The 21,126-nt window shown below is 36.5% G+C and overlaps 1 protein-coding gene across 2 annotated transcripts in view; it reads right to left on the bottom strand.

Annotated features, from left to right (window-relative positions):
• KIAA0825 (KIAA0825 ortholog) overlaps positions 1–21,126 on the bottom strand; it is a 224,331-nt gene that overhangs the window by 180,069 nt on the left and 23,136 nt on the right. For both annotated transcript variants that reach the window (XM_072416151.1, XM_072416152.1), the window contains exons 5-6: positions 5,562–5,726; positions 2,619–2,701 (exon numbers count right to left, since the gene is read on the bottom strand). In XM_072416151.1, the coding sequence (XP_072272252.1) occupies positions 2,619–2,701; positions 5,562–5,726 (248 nt within the window). The remainder of the gene's footprint in view (positions 1–2,618; positions 2,702–5,561; positions 5,727–21,126) is intronic.

Below are 21,126 nucleotides of genomic sequence, written 5' to 3'. Positions count from 1 at the left end.
CACACACGCTGCAGCCAGCATAAAGGACACACACGCAGGATCAGATATCTGGAGCTGTCTCGGTGAGTACTTTTTTAATTTACCGGTATGTATGCTTTTATTTTCTTTTTCTCCTAGGTCTTATTTTCGGGGTAGGTCTTCTATTAGGGCAGGTTTACAAAATAGTGCTAGGTCTTCCTTTCGGGGTAGGTCTTATTTTCGGGGAAACACGGTAGTAACAGCGATTTAATGGTTGTCATAAAGGAAAAGAGAAGAAAACTTACAGATTCCTTCAGGATGTTTTGTATGTTGTGTGTAAAGCATCTGAGGGGATCAATGTCCCAGACGAGTGAAAAATGTGGGGACACCACTTCCCTTAGGGAGGAAGGGGCTTAAGATGAGTACCCAAAAAAGGGGGACTTACAATAATGTAAGTATATATAGTAAATAACTGAGACATAGTGTAAGGGGTTCGAAAGTATAACTATTATTTTACACAGTAGTGGGAGGTAAGTATATGATGATAATAGGCAATGAATTGCTGACACGTTAGCGGCTGTTTGATAGGAGATATTAATTGTTAGTGCATATAAACAATTATAAAACATCTATAAGAGAGGTGTAAATGGCATATGAGATGCAAAGTAATCTAATACAAAGTACAGTCTAGTGCAAGGTACAGAGTAATGGGGGCATGCTCCGTTGAAGTAACAATGGTGTACAGTATGTTCTTACTGTACTTACTGTAAACCCGGATACTGCCAAGTAATCGTGCTCAACCTCGCTAACAACACCCTTGAAGAAGCCTAAATTAGGCGAAACGCATCCAGTAACCTACCTACATATGCGACACTATTGTCATTATATGGGACATGATTGTTATTATGTTGTATATTCCTGTCAGTAGCTTATTGTCTATTGCCCCTACTGGGCCGAAATGATAATGATCTGGACCTGTGTTTCCAGTTGTTTCAAAGCATTGTTCTGGTTTGTATTAGGAGAAGTAATCATTAATACAAAATATATATGTTTTTGCCAAAAAAACACTTCTTTTTGCGTTCTTCCTCCTACTGGTGGCCAACAATAATGCACAAAAATTATTTAAGAATAAATGACCCATTATAACCAACAGAAAATTATAAAATACTTTATTATGTTTAAAGAAAAAAAAATCCAGGCTGAGTCCATGTAATTTTCTTTTTTTTCTTTTCAAGAAATACCACGCCATGGATGTGTTTATTCACATTCGTTTTATTGTCATTTCTTCTAATCACCGTTTTAAGCGCTAGCAGTGAGGGTTGCATTGCGTGCCCTCGGTTTATACTTAGGCCCATGTATATGTTGTTAATGTGCTATGCAATGAACTATAGAATGGATACTAATATGTTTTTTGATAGTTGCACCTCTTTTTTGAAGTGAATGTTGAGCCATTTAAAACTCTTCATAAATAGCTCTTTTATAATAAAAACAACATAATTAAATAATTAAACAACATAATTATAATTAAAAATAAATGTCTTATCCAAGCAATTGTTCTTCAGTGCGCCCCTTTATCTTGGAAGTCAGCCATTTTAAAAAAAGAAATGCTTTCTTTAACACAATGCTTATTAACACATGACAAAAGATACGACCATGTACACACAAGAGCGCAAGAATGGCAAACTGGGAAAAAGGCCCGTAAGGTGGCAGCAGGTTTATTACAATTAATGAGATTCCTACTACTGTTTTCTGTTGTAGACATATTTTAGTTTTAGGCAGTGTCCTGGAAGATTTTTCAGATGAATGTTTTGTTTAATTTAAAGATCCTATTTATTGATTGTTTATCAGCCATATGCTTACATCAAGATAAGCCTGGTTTAGAAATGCCTTTAACAGGTCAGTCCCTGATTGTGACTCTCACTTTGTGATGCGCCAAGTTATAACAAGTAGGAAGAAGAGACTGAGCATATGCTTTTATATGCTGATGACATAATCCAATCCCAGTTAACTAAAAGTCCCTTGACTGCAGCTAAAGGCTGATTTTAGGTGATCCCTAAAAGAAATTCAGGGATTTCATGAATTTATTTGTTCAGGCTTTGTAGAGTTCCTAACACGTTCACTTAGAAAAGGACCCCAGAACAACATTAGGTTAACTAGTACCACTGTTAAGAGAATAATCTTATAAATTTAATTTACATATTGGCAATTTTTGAATAATGTGAGGTCATTCTGTAGGATTGGGGGACACCTCCTAAAATCTACAAAATCAATCTGGAAGAAGATATAGTCTATTGATTGCAATTGAACACTATAATCCATCTTGGGTTATTCTTAAATAATTCTATTTTATTTCTCATTAGGGAAAAATAACTATCCTACATAAGTTCAATTTAGATGAAAGATAAATAAAAAAAAATATAAATATAAAAAAAAAAAAAAAAGATAAATATAAAAATAAATTTAAAAATACCCTTTAATATGTTTTAATGCAATGTTTACTTTGGCTAATGGTAATGTTAGCCAGTATACTGCACTCTGCCCACCTGGTGTACATGAGGTAAAGTCCTGGAAATGTCACTAGACATCTGTCACATTGTACATTACATTTAATTGAATATATTGATATGGTTTTGATACTGACCTGATTATATGATACATACCATTTCCTTGATCAGCAGGGAACTCTTATCCAGTTGGCAGCTTTCATTTATTTTATCTTCACCGACGTCCGTCTTTGGAATCCCTTCATAGAGAACATAAATCTGAACATATGGTGATGATTAATGTGTATAAAAATGCCTATTTCCCCCATAATTGTATATATTATCCGTTTACTTTTGTACAAAATAGGTTTCCAGTTTACTGTGATTGGATTTTTTTGAGTAAATGTAAAATAATGCAAATGGATAATTTATATTATAATTATTATAGATTATCTGTAAGAAGCAATCTAGAGGTATTGTGTCAAAAACAGGAAGAAGACATCCAGTCATCCTTCTACTTCTTAAATGGTCAGTCTAAAGAGACAGTTATCAGTTAGGGCTCAGCTTTCTTATTGGAAAATTCACAAACCAAAATGAAGAGATCTTTTTAACAAGCTATTCTGTTGAATGGACATACATAGGCACGGTGGCTCAGAGGGGAGTGCTAGGTCCCAGGTTTAAATCTCGGCCAGGACACTGTCTACATGGAGTTTGTAGGTTCTCCCCGTGCTTGCGTGGGTTTCCCTCTGGGTACTCCGGTTTCCTCCCACATTCTAAAAAGATGCAGTTAGGTTAATTGGATTCCTCCCAAAATTGACCTTAGACTGTATTAATGACAAATGACTATGGTAGAGACATTTGATTGTGATCCCTTTAAAGGACAGCTAGTGACATGACAATGGACTTTGTAAAGCGCTGCATAATATGTTGGCGCTATATAAATACTGTGTAATAATATTAATAATAATAAAAATTAGTTTTAAGATTCTGGAAAATATTTGCAACGATCACCCCGGTTGTAATGTTTTCTTCTAACTAACCTTTTATAGATATGTTACTTTTTATTTGAAGCAACATTTACCTTTTCAGTTACTTCCAATAACTAAATATTACATGACATGCCATAGCACATTTCATAGTATAACTAATAATGATGAAAAAAAAAATATGTGGCTTTTGATTGAGAGATCACGTGTCTTTGTAGCACCTTCCAACTGACGTCTGATCTCATCTGTCTCCTACTATGGCAGCTCGCACAAATAGAAAACTTCTAATCCCTTATCAAATCCTTAGTGGAAATTTCAGATGCTGGCAGGCAAGAAGTACCTGGATTTTTATCTTTTCAAGCAGTATAAGATTATTCTCAAAATTCATTTGTAGGACAAAGATACAGAGACCTTTCTGTCTTAACAATGCGAGAGCGGCAATAACACTTTTTTCCCCTTTTTCTTATCATTAGAGGTTATCTCTTGGGAAGCAATTGCCTTCTTAACAGGTTCTTTTAATCCAACCTCAGTAGAGACCTTTATTAAGTTTTTAAAGTATACTGAAAGCTCTAAACAGGCTATATGACTGCCGTGATGCTATATTCTCTGTTCATTTGTGATGACTTTTTACAATAGGAAAATGTTACCACTGATAAAAGGGCAAAAAGAGCACGGCTGCCTCTGCCTAGCCTATGGTATCTCTTGGAAAAATCCTTCTATTATATAACAATTCCTTTCACTTGAATAAGATTAGGAAAAGCAGGTTCGACTTAAAACATCCCATATTTTTTTTTATCTGAATCGATAAAAACATCTACAGATAAAAGCTGAAAATATGTCTTTCCTACATTTTGTAGAAACAACATTTGGAATATTACAGGTAATCCCTGAGGAAATTATTACAAAATAGATTTTTAACTATAAAACTATCATTGTTCGTATTCTAAGATTAATAACCAATTCACTATTTATTTACAATGCATTATAATGTTTTTGTTTACACTAATTTGAGTTAACTTATCCATTAATATGGGCATCTAAAATTTAAACAATATAACAAAAACCGATGATGGCATAATATAAATTTAACTTTTGATTAAAAGAAGTTAAATAGTCAATTTCATTATCTAATAAAAAGTGACTGAAGGGAAAATATAAGGAAGTAGAGAGTAGTTTTGGTATATTATGAGCTTTCAGGTATATTTCTGCAGTGTTGGATAAAGTGACAACAAATCACTTAACAAGTTTTGTTTTCAAGCCCACATTTTTACATGCTCAGTCCTTCAAGACTGCTTGTAGATTGCTCAGTGATCTAAGCATTCTCTAATTATCAATGTAATACTCCTAAGAAGTCCCCTCACACGCTCAAAGTGGTGGGCGCATATTCCAGTCCAAGTACAATGCAAAATATATGAACTTCTCAGGCATACCTACCTTTCTCCATATGTTTGGTATACTAGTATTACACTTGTTTTATCATTTCTCTGTAAATCTTACATTTCTGAGCATGTTTACTATAATTTTCATCCCTAAAAATTAGAATTGGAGCCAAAGAAGTACCTTTAACACAGAAAGCATTTATAGAAGAACTCATTATTCAATCCAACAGGTTTGTCTTTATCTACCTAATTTACTAATCCAGTGCACCTTACACCTTAGGAACAGTGTAAAATCACTTGCAAAAACCACTAGTCTGATCTAAGCCTTATTCACAATGGGCCTAATTTATTAAAGGTCTCCAAAGACTGGAGAGGATACACTTTCATTAGTTTTCAGTGCTGGATCAAATGCATTCCAGGTTTGCTGGATCACCCAGCATCACTAATGAATGTGTATCCTCTTAAGTCTTGGAGAGCTTTAATAAACCAGCCCCAATGTTTCAAGCCTACAGCAAGTAAACAGACTAGATGTTTTGTTTTTTCTAACAGCAGAAATAAATTACAGCCTGATCAGTTGTTACCTGCATTACACCCCACTTCCCATTCCCATTTTTATTTTAGAACAAGATTTAATGTGATGCCTGAGAATAGCAACATTTTTTAAAGCCTCATCTTAGGCAAAGTATCCAGCTGCTCAAAGCAGCTACAATAAAATACACATTTCTGGTAAAACCATATTACCATTTCCATCCTACCTCCTTTAAATTCTGGGTAACAAGATAGAAAGAGGATCTCAGAACTGGACTTTTCAACCTCCTTTTCAAGCCATAGAAAGAGCTTGATAAATCGGGACAATGATTTCAGTTGATTAAGCTGTAATGTTGCGTCCTTGGGGTTTCTTTGGTCTTCTATGTTAATGGCTAAAGGAAAGTGGGAAAGAAAAATGCAGACAAAATGACTATACTAGAAGAGTTTAGAGCTCCGGCAGCATGCTTTGAACTGTGACATAAATGAAAAAAAAGAAAACTAGAAGAGTAGTGGGTAGACAGGCAGACCAGGGAGCTCAGGTGAACAGATATGTTCTAGGCATACACAAGGAGGAACCGGTAGGTGACTCAACACCCTTTCATGTTCTTAAAATTAAAATATATAGTATAAAAATACACAAATGTTCTAGTTTCAATCCAGTCTTGGAAAACAAATTTTCTTTATCCTTTTTTAAAACAGCAGCACAAGGCCAATGGTATTTTACATTTCACAAAACCATTTGGCCTTTAGCCCTTGACAGCTTACAGTGCAGAAAAAGAATGTATATATGTCTAGGGCACAGCAGTGTGAGGAGCTAAAGCTTCAGCCAGCCCTTGGAAAGATCTACGAGTTCCACCAACTATGCATCATTACTAAACTCCAGGAAGAAAAGAACACTTCCAGCCCTTCATCCAACTTGGCCGTAACAGTTCCTAATGGCTCATTCACAGGACAAGTACACAGCTTGCATACCTTAGCATGGAGGATGCTGACTCCAGAATCACAGAGCCAGAAGCAGTTTCGGTATTACTTCAGCTAACCTAATCTTCAGGAGGCTGTATCTACTCTACCTCTTCATCCAGGTACTAATTCAAAGTCTTCGAGAGCCAGTTACTATTCTGTGCTCATCAACGGGCCCCCTTCACACAAGTGCGAAGCCAGCAGCCATCTTGTAAGCCTTAACAGAAGCTGGAGTACAATGCACCCCTACTGCAGCTACTTCTCTGTAAGGCTCAATGTCACCAGGGCCACCCCGACATAAAAGATAACAGTAATTTAGTGTACCACTCAGGGCTATTTACCCATTCCCAATTTCATATGGGACTTAAGTCTCTACAAAACAATGAGGTGGCTACAAATGACATTTTGAATGGAGCATTAATTGTAGCCACAGCCATGAGGGATATTCAATTTTCTGCAAAAGATAAAAGGTATTTATGCAAACCCATTGAAAATATATTTTTAGAACAGAAGAAAAGTGAGTACAATTGAAACAAACAAAATTAAATAGAAATGAAATGGTACAAAAGAACCCTTCCAAACATTGTGGTGGGCCACCAGAGTTGCTTTTACATAGTTACAGTTGTGTCCTACAGTTGAGTTTATGTTCTCTATAGTTATAGTTGGGTCCTTGCTTCCAAAAGACCACAGTCACAGTACCATTTCTTTTATTATGCTGCATCCATGTGTTGATCTGCCCCATAAAATGTATTAGCACTCATACTGTTCTATCATATATAGACTCATAAATATCATAAATATTTCATTAGATACAAGTTCAGTTTTAAACTACAGTATTCCTGTAGGGACTAATATCATGGATTCCAGGGAAAACAGGAATACACACTGGAATGCAAAGCAATAAACATATACAAATATATTGTAGGAGAAATGTATTATATCTCATGAGAAATACCCACAGTTTTCCCTTGGTAAGCCTGATTGTTGGAATATTCAATTGTTTGTATATAAAGTATGACAGTGTTTAACCCAGGCATTTTTTTAGGCTGGGCGGCAAGAATTCATAGGCCGGTGGCAAGAAGTCATAGGCGGGTGGCAGGCCCTATATTGTGACCCATTACTCTTCAATTAACACCCAAAAACAGCTGGGTCGGGTGGTTACTGAAAATTGCCGGGTAGTGCGCCGTTCTGAAAGGGGCTGGGGAGAACACTGCATAACATTTCCCAGTTGAATGAAAGGTGGGTATTCTAAATGTTCTGAAAACCCAGCATCTCTAGAATGTGGTTTATGTTCCCTATTATTGAGCAGAAGTTTCACATTTGTAGAGAAATGAAGGATGCCAAATGTATTTGTATTTGAATTACTCTGCAGCCTTGCTGCCTACAGTGGTGTGCACAGGAGTGATAGCATTACAGATACGTGGGATCTTGGACATTTTCCACATCTCATGGATGGTTAGAGACATGTGTACCACTGTTAGGGTTGTCCACTGCTGTGAAATTTAGTAACATGCATAATTCAAATATAAATTTCAAATGATAAATTATAAAGGTGGAAGACACCGATTGAAATATAAGACTAAAACTGAATAATGAAAGGGAAATTTTTGTACTATATCAGTAAAATTTAATTATATCACCGTCTGGAAAGAATTTGTAAAAATGGTTTCTCCCCCTTTTATATTTTTTATTATATTTAAGCCTTTGTTAAGGCAAAAAAACAAAACAAAAAACAGTGTGTCTGACAAGACAAGTTCCAGCATCAGAGGAGTCATGTACAGGTACTGTATTTTTGATGGAAAACACAGGCATAATCAAAAGGCTTCTGTGTGCCTTAAGGAATCCAATTTAAGATTAAATTCTCTGAGTACATTTGTAGACACTACTTCATCTCGCAGCAAATTCCAAAGTCTGATTACTTTTTTGGGAGAGGAAAGGATTTCTTGTTAGAAAGTTGAACCTTTGCTTGACCCACAATACGTTAGTTATCTTCTTTTACTTAGATTTCAGTTCTGCACTAACAAGACCTCATTTGTTTGCCTGTATTTGCAATTTATATATTTTTTCCTCTAAAAACATATCCTATCTTAGCATCCATTTCTTAACACAAACTGGTTACGTGGGTTAAAAACAATTCCAGGGTCGCCTATTCCGTGGACCTTTACAATTATAATGATTTGTACATAGCTGTGTTTGGTTTAATTTGTTGTGAAGCTGATTGGTAATACAACAAAATACATTTACACTGTACTGGTATCTTCAGTTTACTGAAATGGTTACAGCAACATCTAGAACATTGCAAGAAATTATTGTAAGGTTGAAAAGGGCAAAAAGAAAACTCTTCCGCTGGAATTTCATCTACCTTGTTTTTTTAATCTTCAGCACTAGCTGACATACTCTACAGCTTTCCAGTTATTGTTGAAGTAACACTACTATCACACTGCTATACCAAAATGTGCCAAAATGAACAACGTGTCTGACATGAAAACAGTCTCCATGCCCTAAAGAAAGCAATAACATCCAAACTCTAAATCAGTACGCAAGCTTTTAAATCACGAAGGCATGTCTCCCTGTCATTTTTCAAAAGTTACAGTTTAATGAATGTCTACGATGTAAATACATTTTTAAGGGCAGCTGTACCTTTATTTTAAAATTTCCTATGTATCTTTCACCCCTGCCTTGGGTAGTAGATAAAAATTCACATCTTGACTGCAGCACTGTTCCCCTACAAAATGCCCAATTTTCAGCAACGCGGGGCAGTGTATACTTTAAGTTACCAGCTACTGTGCTTTATTGGGCAAATGTATATATATATATATATATATATATATATATACACACCGTATTTTCTGGCGTATAAGATGACTCCCAACTTTTCCAGTTAAAATATAGCGTTTGGAATATACTCGCCGTATAAGACTACCCCTCTTCCAACACACACCAAATAAAAATTAAAAAACATCAGATTTGATTTCAATATGGTAATTTTAATACAAATGCCTATAAAATGAATGTACTTAGCAGAAAAACTGTCACTTATAAACATAAGACTGTTTTTCATCAAACATATAAACGTAAACCAGTACATTAAACTTTTCCTAATTCACTCTAAAGCTGAATGGAAGGATAAGACAATAAACCCATGGGAGCTGCCATGCTGTTTGTTTTCTAAGCCGTCAACCCACTGGAACTGATGATGATAGAAGGAAAAAAAAAACCAATAGAGAGAACTAGTGCCCGGCAAGTCCCTGGTGAGTTAGCAACTCCCATCATAACTGCAAGCTACGGTATTTTTTACAGGTTTTGCTAGCGTGACAGTTTCCCTTTAAAAGCCTTCAAAATCCTGTTCATCATCTGATATCATAAGTACATCAATGACATCTTGTGATACATTTGTAAGGCAGTCATCGTATGGATTGAATTCCGTATCAGATGGTGTGGTCTCAGCCTCATCTTCCTCTTCATCTTGCCACAAGTAGTCGTCCTCCATACCATCTAATGAATTTGATATTCCACACTTCTTGAAAGACTTGATTACTGTTTCTGCATCAATATCATTCCAGGCTTTTATGACAAACTTGCACAAAACATCCAACTGTGGAGCACGCATGTTTCCTTCTTTTGTGAATGACTTTTCGCCGCTAACCATCCATTCATTCCACTGTTCTCGAATGCGGTCTTTAAATGGCTTGTTTAGGCACACATCCAGTGGCTGTACCAATGATGTCAATCCTGCAGGAAAAAACTGCTGCATCTGTCTTTAGTCTTGCACACACACACACACATAGAAATCCGGACAGAAGTGAACTGCCCCTTGCCCATATCCAAAAACTGAATGTAATGGGCTTTTCTTATGAAGGCCAAGGGCCATTTTATACACGCGGGCCAAAGCCAAAGATTTTTGCAGTGGGCTTAACTGTGGTTCCAATCTGTCCCATTCAAAAGAATGCATGCAGGTTGCAATTTGGCACCACGGTTGTTTGAAGATTTGTGCCATAGCCAGGTGCAAATCTAGTTACCTGCAGTTAGATATGTGCCAGAGAGCTGCAAGACCAACAGTTTTACTTCATGGATGAAAGTGCCCAAGTGGGAATGGCCTTTTTTTATTTTTCTACAACTGCTGCTTTTGTAGTGCTGAGTTAAATGTGTTTGGTATGCTGTCACATTTTTCATATCTTTATTCTCTATTAAAACACATATATTAAATACATGCTATTTGCTCTTCTAAACTCTAAATTTTTTTTTTTTAAACCAGTCAGTGCATGCCACTTAAAGGAGGGCTCAAGGAAATATCTAAATAAAAGGACAATAGGAGATACGTTTAATGTGTTAATTACTCTCACCTCCTTTCCAAGATGCTGCTTTCTTAAATCTGGAGCTCAGAAAAACAGATGTGTAATGAAACCTTCTGCCCACTGACCTTTCTTGAAATAGGTCCTAGGGAGCTCCCCTTTATTGTTTCTGTGCTTCTAAACTTTAACGATGATGGAGGTAACATATGTAGCAAAAAATAATATTGAAGTAGACATTACAGTTTTAAGTCCAATTTTCCGGAAAAATGAGCAGGGTTCACAGACTGGTGCCAAATAGGGCTGAAGCTAAATTACTAATCAGGATTTTGGAGTGTGAGTTAACTTAGAGAGTTCAGAAAATCTCAAGGAACATTTGGGGGAAAACGAAAAAAAAAACATTTTTCTCACAGAAACTATGCAGTCAGGGTCTGATTGGACCTATAATCTGCAAAGAAATATAATTATCTTTGCTTGTCTGTTCACTGTCTATATATGATCAGCATATTTTATTCATTTAAAAGATACACAACATGTGTAGACACAATTATTTTTGTTAAAACCCAAATAATGAACATTTCCTAAATTCTGACCACATAATCCTTTCTTCAAGGCCCCTAACATAAGGCAAAGTGTAAGCAACATAAAAAGGTTTCTTTTTTTTTTTAATGCCACAGATAATAAAGCTATGAATTATTTAGTGATCATCACAAATCATTTGGGATACACAAAAATATTGACTGCATAGAGAATAATGCCACAGCATTACTAAAAAAAAAATAAGAGGACAGTATACATTTTTAAGTTTCTGAATTAAAAGTAATTAAACCACTGTGCAGTTTACTTGTGCAATAAAGAATTAAGAGTGTATGTTTCCATGGACAAAAAGTCCCTTTTTACAGACTCTAGTGTTCAGTGTTCATTCAGAAAATAGGTTGTTAATGATATAAAATGTTTGACCCTTTCAAAGCAAAAGTGGGCTGCAAAGCATTAATCTCCAGTGTGAAGCTGATCACCACAAGATATGCAGAGACAGCAGAAATCAAACTAGTTTATTTAAGCTGTACAAGAATCCTCCTACTCCGACATTGCCACTTCTAATGTTCTATGCCTCATATGCATGTTGGCACTATATGAAATCACTATTGTACATGGAAATGTACTTGGGTGGGGCGGGGGAGAAAGAAATAAAGGTTAATTAATCGAGTAAAAACAACCATAAATGCCAAGTAACGAACAATAAAATGTTACAGAAAAAATGTAACTTCCCTGGGCCTACAATTGAAAAGGAGGCTGTTTAATAAAAGAAAAGCAATTTAACTGGCCTATTTTGAATTTGAAGACATTAAAGGGTACATTTTCCAAGCAGTGCATGGGGAGTTACGTGCACAAATCCCATTAACATTAATGTGTTCCTTTGCTCTCAATGATATTAAGTTTTAAGTGATGCTATAACTATTATAACAATCCTCTGTGACAGCGTTCATCTGTACAGTGTATATCCTGAATATGCCTGGTTACACAAAATACTATCTCCCATCTAATGACACTCTTCTATTCTACAAGAGATAATAACTAACAGACTCACACTGTGGTGAGCCAATCTTTTTGCCTTCCCCTGTTTCAGTTTCCATATTTCAAATAATCTGCATAGCGTGGTATAATCACAAATTTCCCAAAAACCATAAAAAGAGGCCGTCTTAATATTTCAGTATCTCAGCTGCAATACTGTGAGCTAAATTATTACCGAAGGTGCCAGCAGTTTTCTATACACAGTACTTAAGATAATTATAAAAAATCATCTTCATTACTGTGTGCTAGCAATTTTTAACAGTTTAATTTGGAAAGGTTACAAAATACATTCAAATCGCACCGACATAATTACCGAGAGTCTTTGAAGCCATAAAATCTTACCAACCAAATCCCTTTGACCCTGTTAATGTCTGCTCCTTGTTAATCTAAGGCAAACATTGTTTGTAACGAGCAGTTTTTTTTCTTTCTAGAATATGATAAAAAGAGAAGAATTCCCTGCGCTGTTGTTATTGATTCCAGCGTTTACCGGCTGAGAGTTAAGTGCCGCTTACAAAACAGAACAGATGCAGATGCTGACAGAAAGGTAAACAATTGTTGTGTGGCTCTCTGCCAGACACGGAGGCGATATATTAAACTCCAAGTGAAGCGCATTTCCCCCACGGATTACACTTATTGCCACTTCATTTCCTATGTGCTCCGTCTCTCTAGTGCTATGTCTAGTGCTCAGCTATTTCCAGTGCTTAGCTGACCCCCGAGGCCCGGTGCTACCTCACACAGCCATTAGAGAAGGGAATTGCATGTGTCTGACACGGGCTGAAACCAATTATTAGATATTTTCTTCAGAATGATGCCCAACTCTGTGGGGAATGAGCAATCATGAAATAATTTACCTCCTGATTTAATTTTTTCCTGCACAAATTAGTTGTAGTCAGAAGCAGGGCTATACACAGCCGCTTGTGACACGGTGTATCGCTGTCTTATCCAGATTATACTTGTGACTGTGAAAAGAGGGAGAATGTGGAGGCTAGGAGGGAGAAGAGCAGAGTAAGGTGGAGAGGGGAAGGAGGGGGCTGAATAGGTTTGGGATTCCTGATATTAAAAAAAAATACCATGGAGAAGTTTATCAGATATACTGATCACAAGTGCTCTTGGCTGATTGGAAATGACAGAGTCATAAAAGGAGTGAGAATGGGGGAGGCTAGCCTTTTCCAGGATCTCATGTTTTATACACCTTTTCTGCTTTCCAATTCACTTCTGCTGTGAGAGCTTTTAATGCAGTAAGCTTTCTGAGAAAAGACGGGCTACCCAGAGGAGTACAAGTGTGACTTTTACTTTTGGGAAAGGCAATATCACTGCATAGATTTAAGGTTTATGGTAGTCTGATTAACTATGAACACATATCAGAAGAAGCATATCATTAAAATGTTATGCTGGCGTAACACTTAAATCGATTTAGGCAAGATGATTTAAAGATTTAACCTACGCCACAAAAAAAGGGTAGAATCTAACATGAAGGAGATGTACTGTTATCTTCAATTTTGAATGCAGAAAACCTTATTTTAGAAAGAACGCCTTTAATTTATAATATATCACATTTCTAGTCAGTAACTTGAATCTATAAACTGTTCCACAAAAAAGGCCAGCCATTCTTGTTTGCAGCTTCTTGACATTTTAGACCTTGTTCAAGTACAGTTGAGAATAACTAGCGTGGAATTTGACAGTCCTGTTTTCTTAATGAGATACTCACTAATGCTTTTATCTGACCCTCTAACTAATGGCTCCCTTCTTGCATTCCAGCTCCAATCATTTGTTTTTACTTGTGTAGAAAATAGATTTCACAAACAGAAAAAGAAATTGTTATTCAGTACACCTCTCTAATGCATGCAAATTTTCCGTTATTTTGTCTATTAAAAATGTTGGAAATACAGAAAAATACTTGTTAATCCTAACAGAAATGTGAACTACTAGTTTATTGTACATTTAAACTATGCTGTGCCTTAAAGTGAAACTAACCTTCCACAACCAGGGATATCATTATTGCAGAAAGAAACCAGGCAATGTCCCTTCTGCAATAATCCCTCCAACTCGCCTGATCGCTCCGGGTATCTGTCAGAAAAGCAGAGCTGTGCAGCTCAGCTTTGGTTGCCAGAATTTCCATCCATCTCAACTTCCCATACACGCTGGGAATGAATAAAGTCACGCACACCTAAGCAGGAGTTATGTCATCAGGGTCCAGCCAATCAAGAGGGCCAAATTTCCCCTTCAGAAGGAGAAGAAAGAAGAAGATGGCAGCACCCTGCAAGGGAATTTGAGCCAAGTTACAATTGTGGGTTTAGTTCTACTTTAATTCTTTGAAGTGTTATCAGTCCACACACACATACTATGGGTTGTTGAGTTTAAATATAAAAAAAATGTTGTTCTTAGATTTAGATATACTTTAAAGTTCTGTTACATTGCACAGGAGGATATTGTTTATTGCTTACAGCTCATGTATGTTCAGATACAAAGCATTGCAACACTTGACATACTACAGTGATGCTGTCATCATTTTTCTGCCCCATATGTCAATTAGGATGTTCTATAGGTCTATTATTCTAAAAGATGGACAATCTCGCTAACTTAAAGTGGAATTTCAGAAAGATAAAATGTGAGCTGCCACTTTTGACACTGTTAACCTGATTGGTGTTTTTCTCCTGTCTTTACTACCTTCTGAATCACTGACCCAGAAGTAGTATGCAGTTTAGGTGTTCAGCAAATTGTGCATCTACGAGGGGGTGCTGAGATGTTCCTGGATTTGCCCAGAAAGAAGAGAGCCAGAGTTATGAAATAACACATTTATTCAACATATTTCCCCTTGAGACTGATGCACTTGGTACAGCGTAGAGCCAGATTTCATCCAGTCATTAACCTAGCCAAAAAATCCTGTGCAGATTCAAAATGGACCAAAACGGCTTTTGATGCTTCAACTCGTTCCTTATTCTGATCACTGTTCAAACATTTCAGCATCCACTTCGCTGAAAGCTTGCGCATGTCTAGGATAGTGGTGATAACAAACCCAACAAGCTCCTGTGAGATGTCAAGTATCTGGGCTATCTTTTTTGTGGATAATTGCTGGTCCTCAATATTCAGCACATGGACAGCATCGCAGGTTGCCGGGTCAGTTGAAGTTGGGGGTGCCCACTGCGGGGCTCATCTTCAACAGTGAAATTCCCAGTCCTGAAAGGAGATACCCAGGTTTTGACAGTGCTGTAGGAAGGACACTTCTCCCCCAGTGTTAGTGACATTTTAGTGTGAATGTCCCTTGCTGACTTTCCCTGGAGAAACAAAAACTTTATGACGGCCCGTAACTCCAACAACGTGAAACTTGCCTCTGCCATCACAGCTTCTCACTAAAAGAAAAAACAGTTTTAAGAATGTCAAAGATATACTAGGATAATAGGCTGTCATATGCCCCCACACTCATTTTTCTATTTCACCTCAGCACCCCCTCGTACATGTTTGCTTCCAGTGTGTCATAAAAAATAATGAAAACAAAGCTTTACAACCAGGCACATAGCATTTTTAGAATTAGTTCAGCAATGGCAACACATATAACCATTCAGTGTGAGGTCTGCTTTAAGAAGAGATGCGCTTGTTGGGAAGTCATTATTTTGGTTTTGATCTGGACTCACTCCAGGCTAATGACATACCATAGGAATCTTCTATCATGTTGTATTTAGCCAAGATCACAGGATGTTTAAAAAATCCAGACCCCTAGAGAATTTGTCTTATATCATTTGTTCAGGTAATAAAAGATATTTCTAGCTGTTTCAAGTATAGTCACAAAAGATTCCCTCCAAGGGATAAAATCTGGGTTTAAAGAAGAAAATCAACGATTTTTGTGAGGACCAAAACAAATGGCTGTCTTACCATAAAGCATGTGCAGTAACCAGGGTTGCCAACTGTTTGGTAATTTATAGACAATTTGTAAAAAGTTGCAAAGCACTAATAAAGAAATCAGCTCCACCAGCAAATCATCTCTTCTCGTATGTAGATCCGAAGCTAGTAATAAGGACTGGAATCTGTTCAGTGTAGGTCATTTAAAGTCCTCCCAATCTGAGACAGAACAGTCAGTCCAGCAACTATTTTACAGCTGCTTCTTGCACTACTTAAAGAAACATTAGTCTGCCCAGGACTCATGAACTCATAACTTCATAAAACAGAGCTAAAAATGTCAAGAAAGGAGCACAGATGTAATTATCAGCAATGGCAGCACCAACGTCAGGAATACCTGAATCTCACATCGCACCTGTCCTTGTTCAATACCTGTTCTACACTTATAAAAGCAAACCAAAGTACAATGGCAAGACATAGGCTGCAAAGAAGCAAAGAGAAATGTCAGAATCCAAGGATCTTGATGCCTTGACTTGAAACGCTGTGTGCTTCTTTAGTAAAACAAATTTTTTTGCTGCAGTGTGCTATTGCTAGCACATTGCAGCCATTCCTCTGATTTTGGTAAGTCTAAACCCCATTTATGGCATGTTATGCACATCACTATTTTTATTTCTCCCCCATTGTTTTATTATCCTATGCTCCAGAAGGTTCAAAAGAAATTCAAAAGGTCTCCAAAAAGACTTTGATAAACCCTGAAACAAAAAGAAAAAATGCACAGTAGACATCAGTTGAATGCATCTAATTACCACGTTATCATGCTAATTATTTGTTACACTCACTGTTTGTGCACTTGCGTAATGGCCATTAAATTATTCACATATTTTTCACAAGCATTAAAAAATCTTCATAACAAAATTTCCTGTAGGTTACATAGTCCAATGTTATGGTAATATACATATCTTCAGACTAGTCAAAATTGCTTTTACAGCCTACTGCTATTAACACAATGTGACTTTTGTCAAAACAATGCACTCCAGTCATCTTTAAGGTCAAAGTAATATATAAAAAACTAAACAGTATAGAACTGGGGCGAGAGATATAAAGGGGGAGATAAAGCAACTGAATAGTCATCAGAGTGAGAAAGCCATCCAAAAGTACCACCTATTTCTGAAAGCCTCTTCCATCTCTCTCCATTAAGTCAATTTAATTGATTCTTGTCAATACCTGGTCTACTGTAGGGGTCCAGACTGACACCAGAGGTACATACCCTTCCAGCATGCAATCAAAGACCAGAGTCAGTTTGGGAGATAACATCTCCAAGTAAATTTGGGTTATCATATGGCATGTAGGCCCTGTTTCACACAAAGTCTCTCAAATGTAGTTAAGGAATAGTTGTAGTTTGTGGATTTAGGGAGCAAGTAGAGGAAATTGTGAAGTTGAAGAGTCCTTCAAAAACCCAAGGCAGCATAAAGGGAATCATTTGTCACCTCTGTCACAAAGAGCTAGGAAGATAGGGGTGTGAAAGAGACAAGTTCCCCCCAGAATGTAGGATTCCCAAGTATGGGGAAAATGTCAAATGTTTTGAAATGATGTGGGTAGTAGCACCAATTGTATTTCAGTGGAATAGCATTGAAGGCCAGTGAGAGGCATCCTGGCATAACCGCTGCAAAAAGGGAGGAAAATTAAGTGGTTCAGGGGCTGATTGGTACCTTCAAGTTCCAGTGAAAGGAGAAAGTACAAAGCACTCTAAGTCAAGGACTGATAAGTTTAGGGCCTCTAATTTTTGGTAATGTATTTTTTTTTTAAAAAAAGAAGCAGACATGGTGTTAGGGCGGGAGACTCCTGGAGTGGAAAAGTAAAACATCAAGTTGTAAGCAAAGGCCACAACTTTGTTATCCCATCTTGAGACACCATGCATGTTCCGGTTTGATGTTATATGATGAAGGAGTTCCAGGGTCAATATAAAGATTAAAACAATCCATGTGATGTGCTGTTTTTTTAAAAAAGGACAATACTGGCCTTCAATTTGCAGAAGGGAGAAAATAGAGCTAAAATTTGAACTACCATGGAGTCACCAAGACCTACTGTATATCCTAAAGGGTCACTTTTATAAATTCATAGCATACGAAAGTGAAAGCTTTTTCAGCATCGATGGACAGAAGCATAATGTGAAGGCCCTTAGAATAAGAAGTGTCAAAAATATTAGGGCTTTTAGTAGAGTTACCTTTGTTCTCAGATTGGCATGACTCCAACTTGATGCATGTGGATTAACTGGTGTAAGAAATAAAAGAGTCTGGTGTCCAAGATCATGGAGTATAGTTTACATCAGTATTTAAAATAAATTGGCCTATAACTAGAGCACAAGGTAGGGTCTTTACCCTCCTTAGGGATCATGGAAATATGAGCTTCCGATAATAAAACTGAAGGTCTTCAAGAAGGCTGGGCCCAGGGAAGGTAGAATTATGGTAGTTTTATATTACCAGAGTTAAGAAGTCGGGACCTGGTGCTTTGCAAGTCTTAAAGACCTCAGGGAAGAGCTGGGGCATGTCCGCAGAACATAGGAAATTATAAATCTCATTATGATTTCAGTGAAATGCCAGAGTATGCCAAATATTATAAAGAGAATTGTAATATGCAAGGAATGCATAGCATATATTTTAAGACAGGTGACATAGATCACTCTTGGAGGCAAGATTTTTCTACATTGTTAAAAAAGTTAAAAATGCATTTTGATGAAGTAGATTTGGCTACAGAAAAGCAAAGAGCTTCTCCGTTTTCAGAGTTTCTGTGGTTAGTTTAAGTTTAATTCTTAAATTGCTGCCATTCTGTATAGTCTTTAGGGCTTGTATTTCCTGCAGAGAAGGCAATCTACCATCTGCATTATGCCAAAAAACCATCAGCTGCCACAGAAAATAACCAAAATAACCACCCCTCTAGATCCGGAGTCAGTGATGGACCCAGTGGTGGACAGTGGTTAGTTCCTATCCTTTGATTTGTGTATCCTGCTTCCATGAAATTTGCCTCCCGTGAAAATTAAATTTTGGCTTTGTGCATATACAGGTAATGTGAAAGGGCTGTACACTTCTCTGAAACATTCAATCCCTTGATATTGAAAGTAATTATGTTTATATTAGACTTATTGGAGTCAAATATCAGACACACACACTTAAATAAAAATGTAAAATGTAAGAAAATAACTTCGGTAACAGTTGGACGATATATATTACCTCCTATTTATAAGTAAATTATGAGGTAAATTAATAATTTAGTTTTTAAAAAATCCTTTGTAATCTATTTAGCTTTTCTACCTGTAACTTCAGCGCCAATGTCAAATAAGGTACAGAAAATGAGAGCACTGCGTCCTAGGATAGCTGATTGAGGAAGCAAACCCACCATCTGCCCTAATCCTCACATTGTCACAGCAATTTGTTTTGGTTGTTACATGTGGCAGGCAGAAAACAAAAACCAGAAGTGAAAGAGATGATGATTTGCCAGTATAGTAGCATGGGAGTCAAGAGTAAGCTGGCCACATGAAAGCATAAGTGAATATACAGTATATTTATATGTCTTATGTATATAATTTTGTGTATTGTATTCCAATTTTTTTTTCTGTGTCATTAGCAAGTGGGCCAAACTAAAAAAAAAATGAAGGAGATTGTTCTTTCTGAATGAATTAAGAATGTATTTTAGACTGACCAGTAGAGTAGTAAATTTATTTAACTATAAAATAGACATGGAAAAAAGTAAAAAAAAAAAAAAAAAAAAAAAAGGAAGAAAAAAAAAGCCAGGAACACAAAACTGCTCAAATTAGAGCTGCTATTTAATTTTAGAATATAATCACTACCAGATCTCACAATCATACCTATGTTCCTGACATATTTCTTATATGTTTCTAAAGGACGGCATATGTTCACTGAAGTCTGTATGGTAGACACAGCCGATTTCACGTTTTCTGTCTTTGCTCACTTTAGATTGTAAAATAATACATTTTCATTTGATAGAACTCAGATCTGCCACAGGAATGTATAAATATTATGTGACATGAGGACTGTGAAACCTATTAGTTCCTCTGGTGAAGAAAAAAAATAATAATAATTTGCTGCTGATGCATTCAATATAGATTGAGCTGTATGTCGGCAACAATGAATTACTTGGAAATTATTTTGTCAGGTGGTTCATTGACATTATAAAACATAAAAGTGATGCTCAAGTGGTTTGAGTACTGTCAAAAAAAAAAAACAGGAAGGAATTATTTTCTGCCAATCCACTTGTGTCCTATTTATTATTCCGAATGATATATGCTATGTTTGTTAATCCTGATTTTTTATTAAGTCATTTCTCTTTTTTCTTTCCAGCTTGTATTTCAGACTAATTGGGTTCATATAAAAAGTCAAATAAAGGAAGGTTTCCAGCTAACAGGGAAGCAAAGTGAAAGTTGTAGACAAAAAAAAGAAAGAAAGAAATATTTCTACAAGTGTGAATTATGAAGTGGCGTTATCACCCCAGGGCAAAAGGATTTATAACTGAAGCCTCTCTGTGAAATTATAATATTGTAATAAGGTATGAATTTCCTCCCAGGGTTCTCAAATAGGTTTTGCTTTTTTATATCTTTTCCCAAAAATACATCAAAATAATAGGTTACAAACAAACTAAATAGGCTAAACTCATGTCCCTATTTCCCTTATACATGTAATGCCAGTGGTACAGTAAATTACCCAGCCTTTTTCCTTATCTATACGTATGAAGGCAAAGCAGATATAATAAGTTTGATAGATATAATAAAGAGCCTTTCCATCTAACGATCTACATCTGAGCCCTTATGGAAGGCCAGGTCATATACGATGGAATCACTCCAAGCCTTCTTGTATCTCTGAATGACAGACTGTGCTCTTTCAGGGTCCCAGATGTAGACACTTGACATTATGATAGGGTCTCACTCTGCTAATTTCTTCTATAAAGACAAAATACTACAGAATATCTCATCCTAATATTCTAAAGATAAGGAGACGATCTATAGTCCATATATTTTTCCTGTTCTGGGCAAGAACACAGCTACTTCATAGATACAGTATATTTAGTGTTTTTTGTCACCCTAGGGCAGGAGGTGTTATTGACCAGGTGACCATAATGGAAAAAA

This window comes from Pyxicephalus adspersus, chromosome 6 (genome assembly GCF_032062135.1).
Source record: "Pyxicephalus adspersus chromosome 6, UCB_Pads_2.0, whole genome shotgun sequence".
Classification (NCBI taxonomy): domain Eukaryota; kingdom Metazoa; phylum Chordata; class Amphibia; order Anura; family Pyxicephalidae; genus Pyxicephalus; species Pyxicephalus adspersus.
The sequence above is the reverse complement of the archived record's forward strand: the minus strand, read 5'-3'. Positions and strand labels throughout refer to the sequence as shown.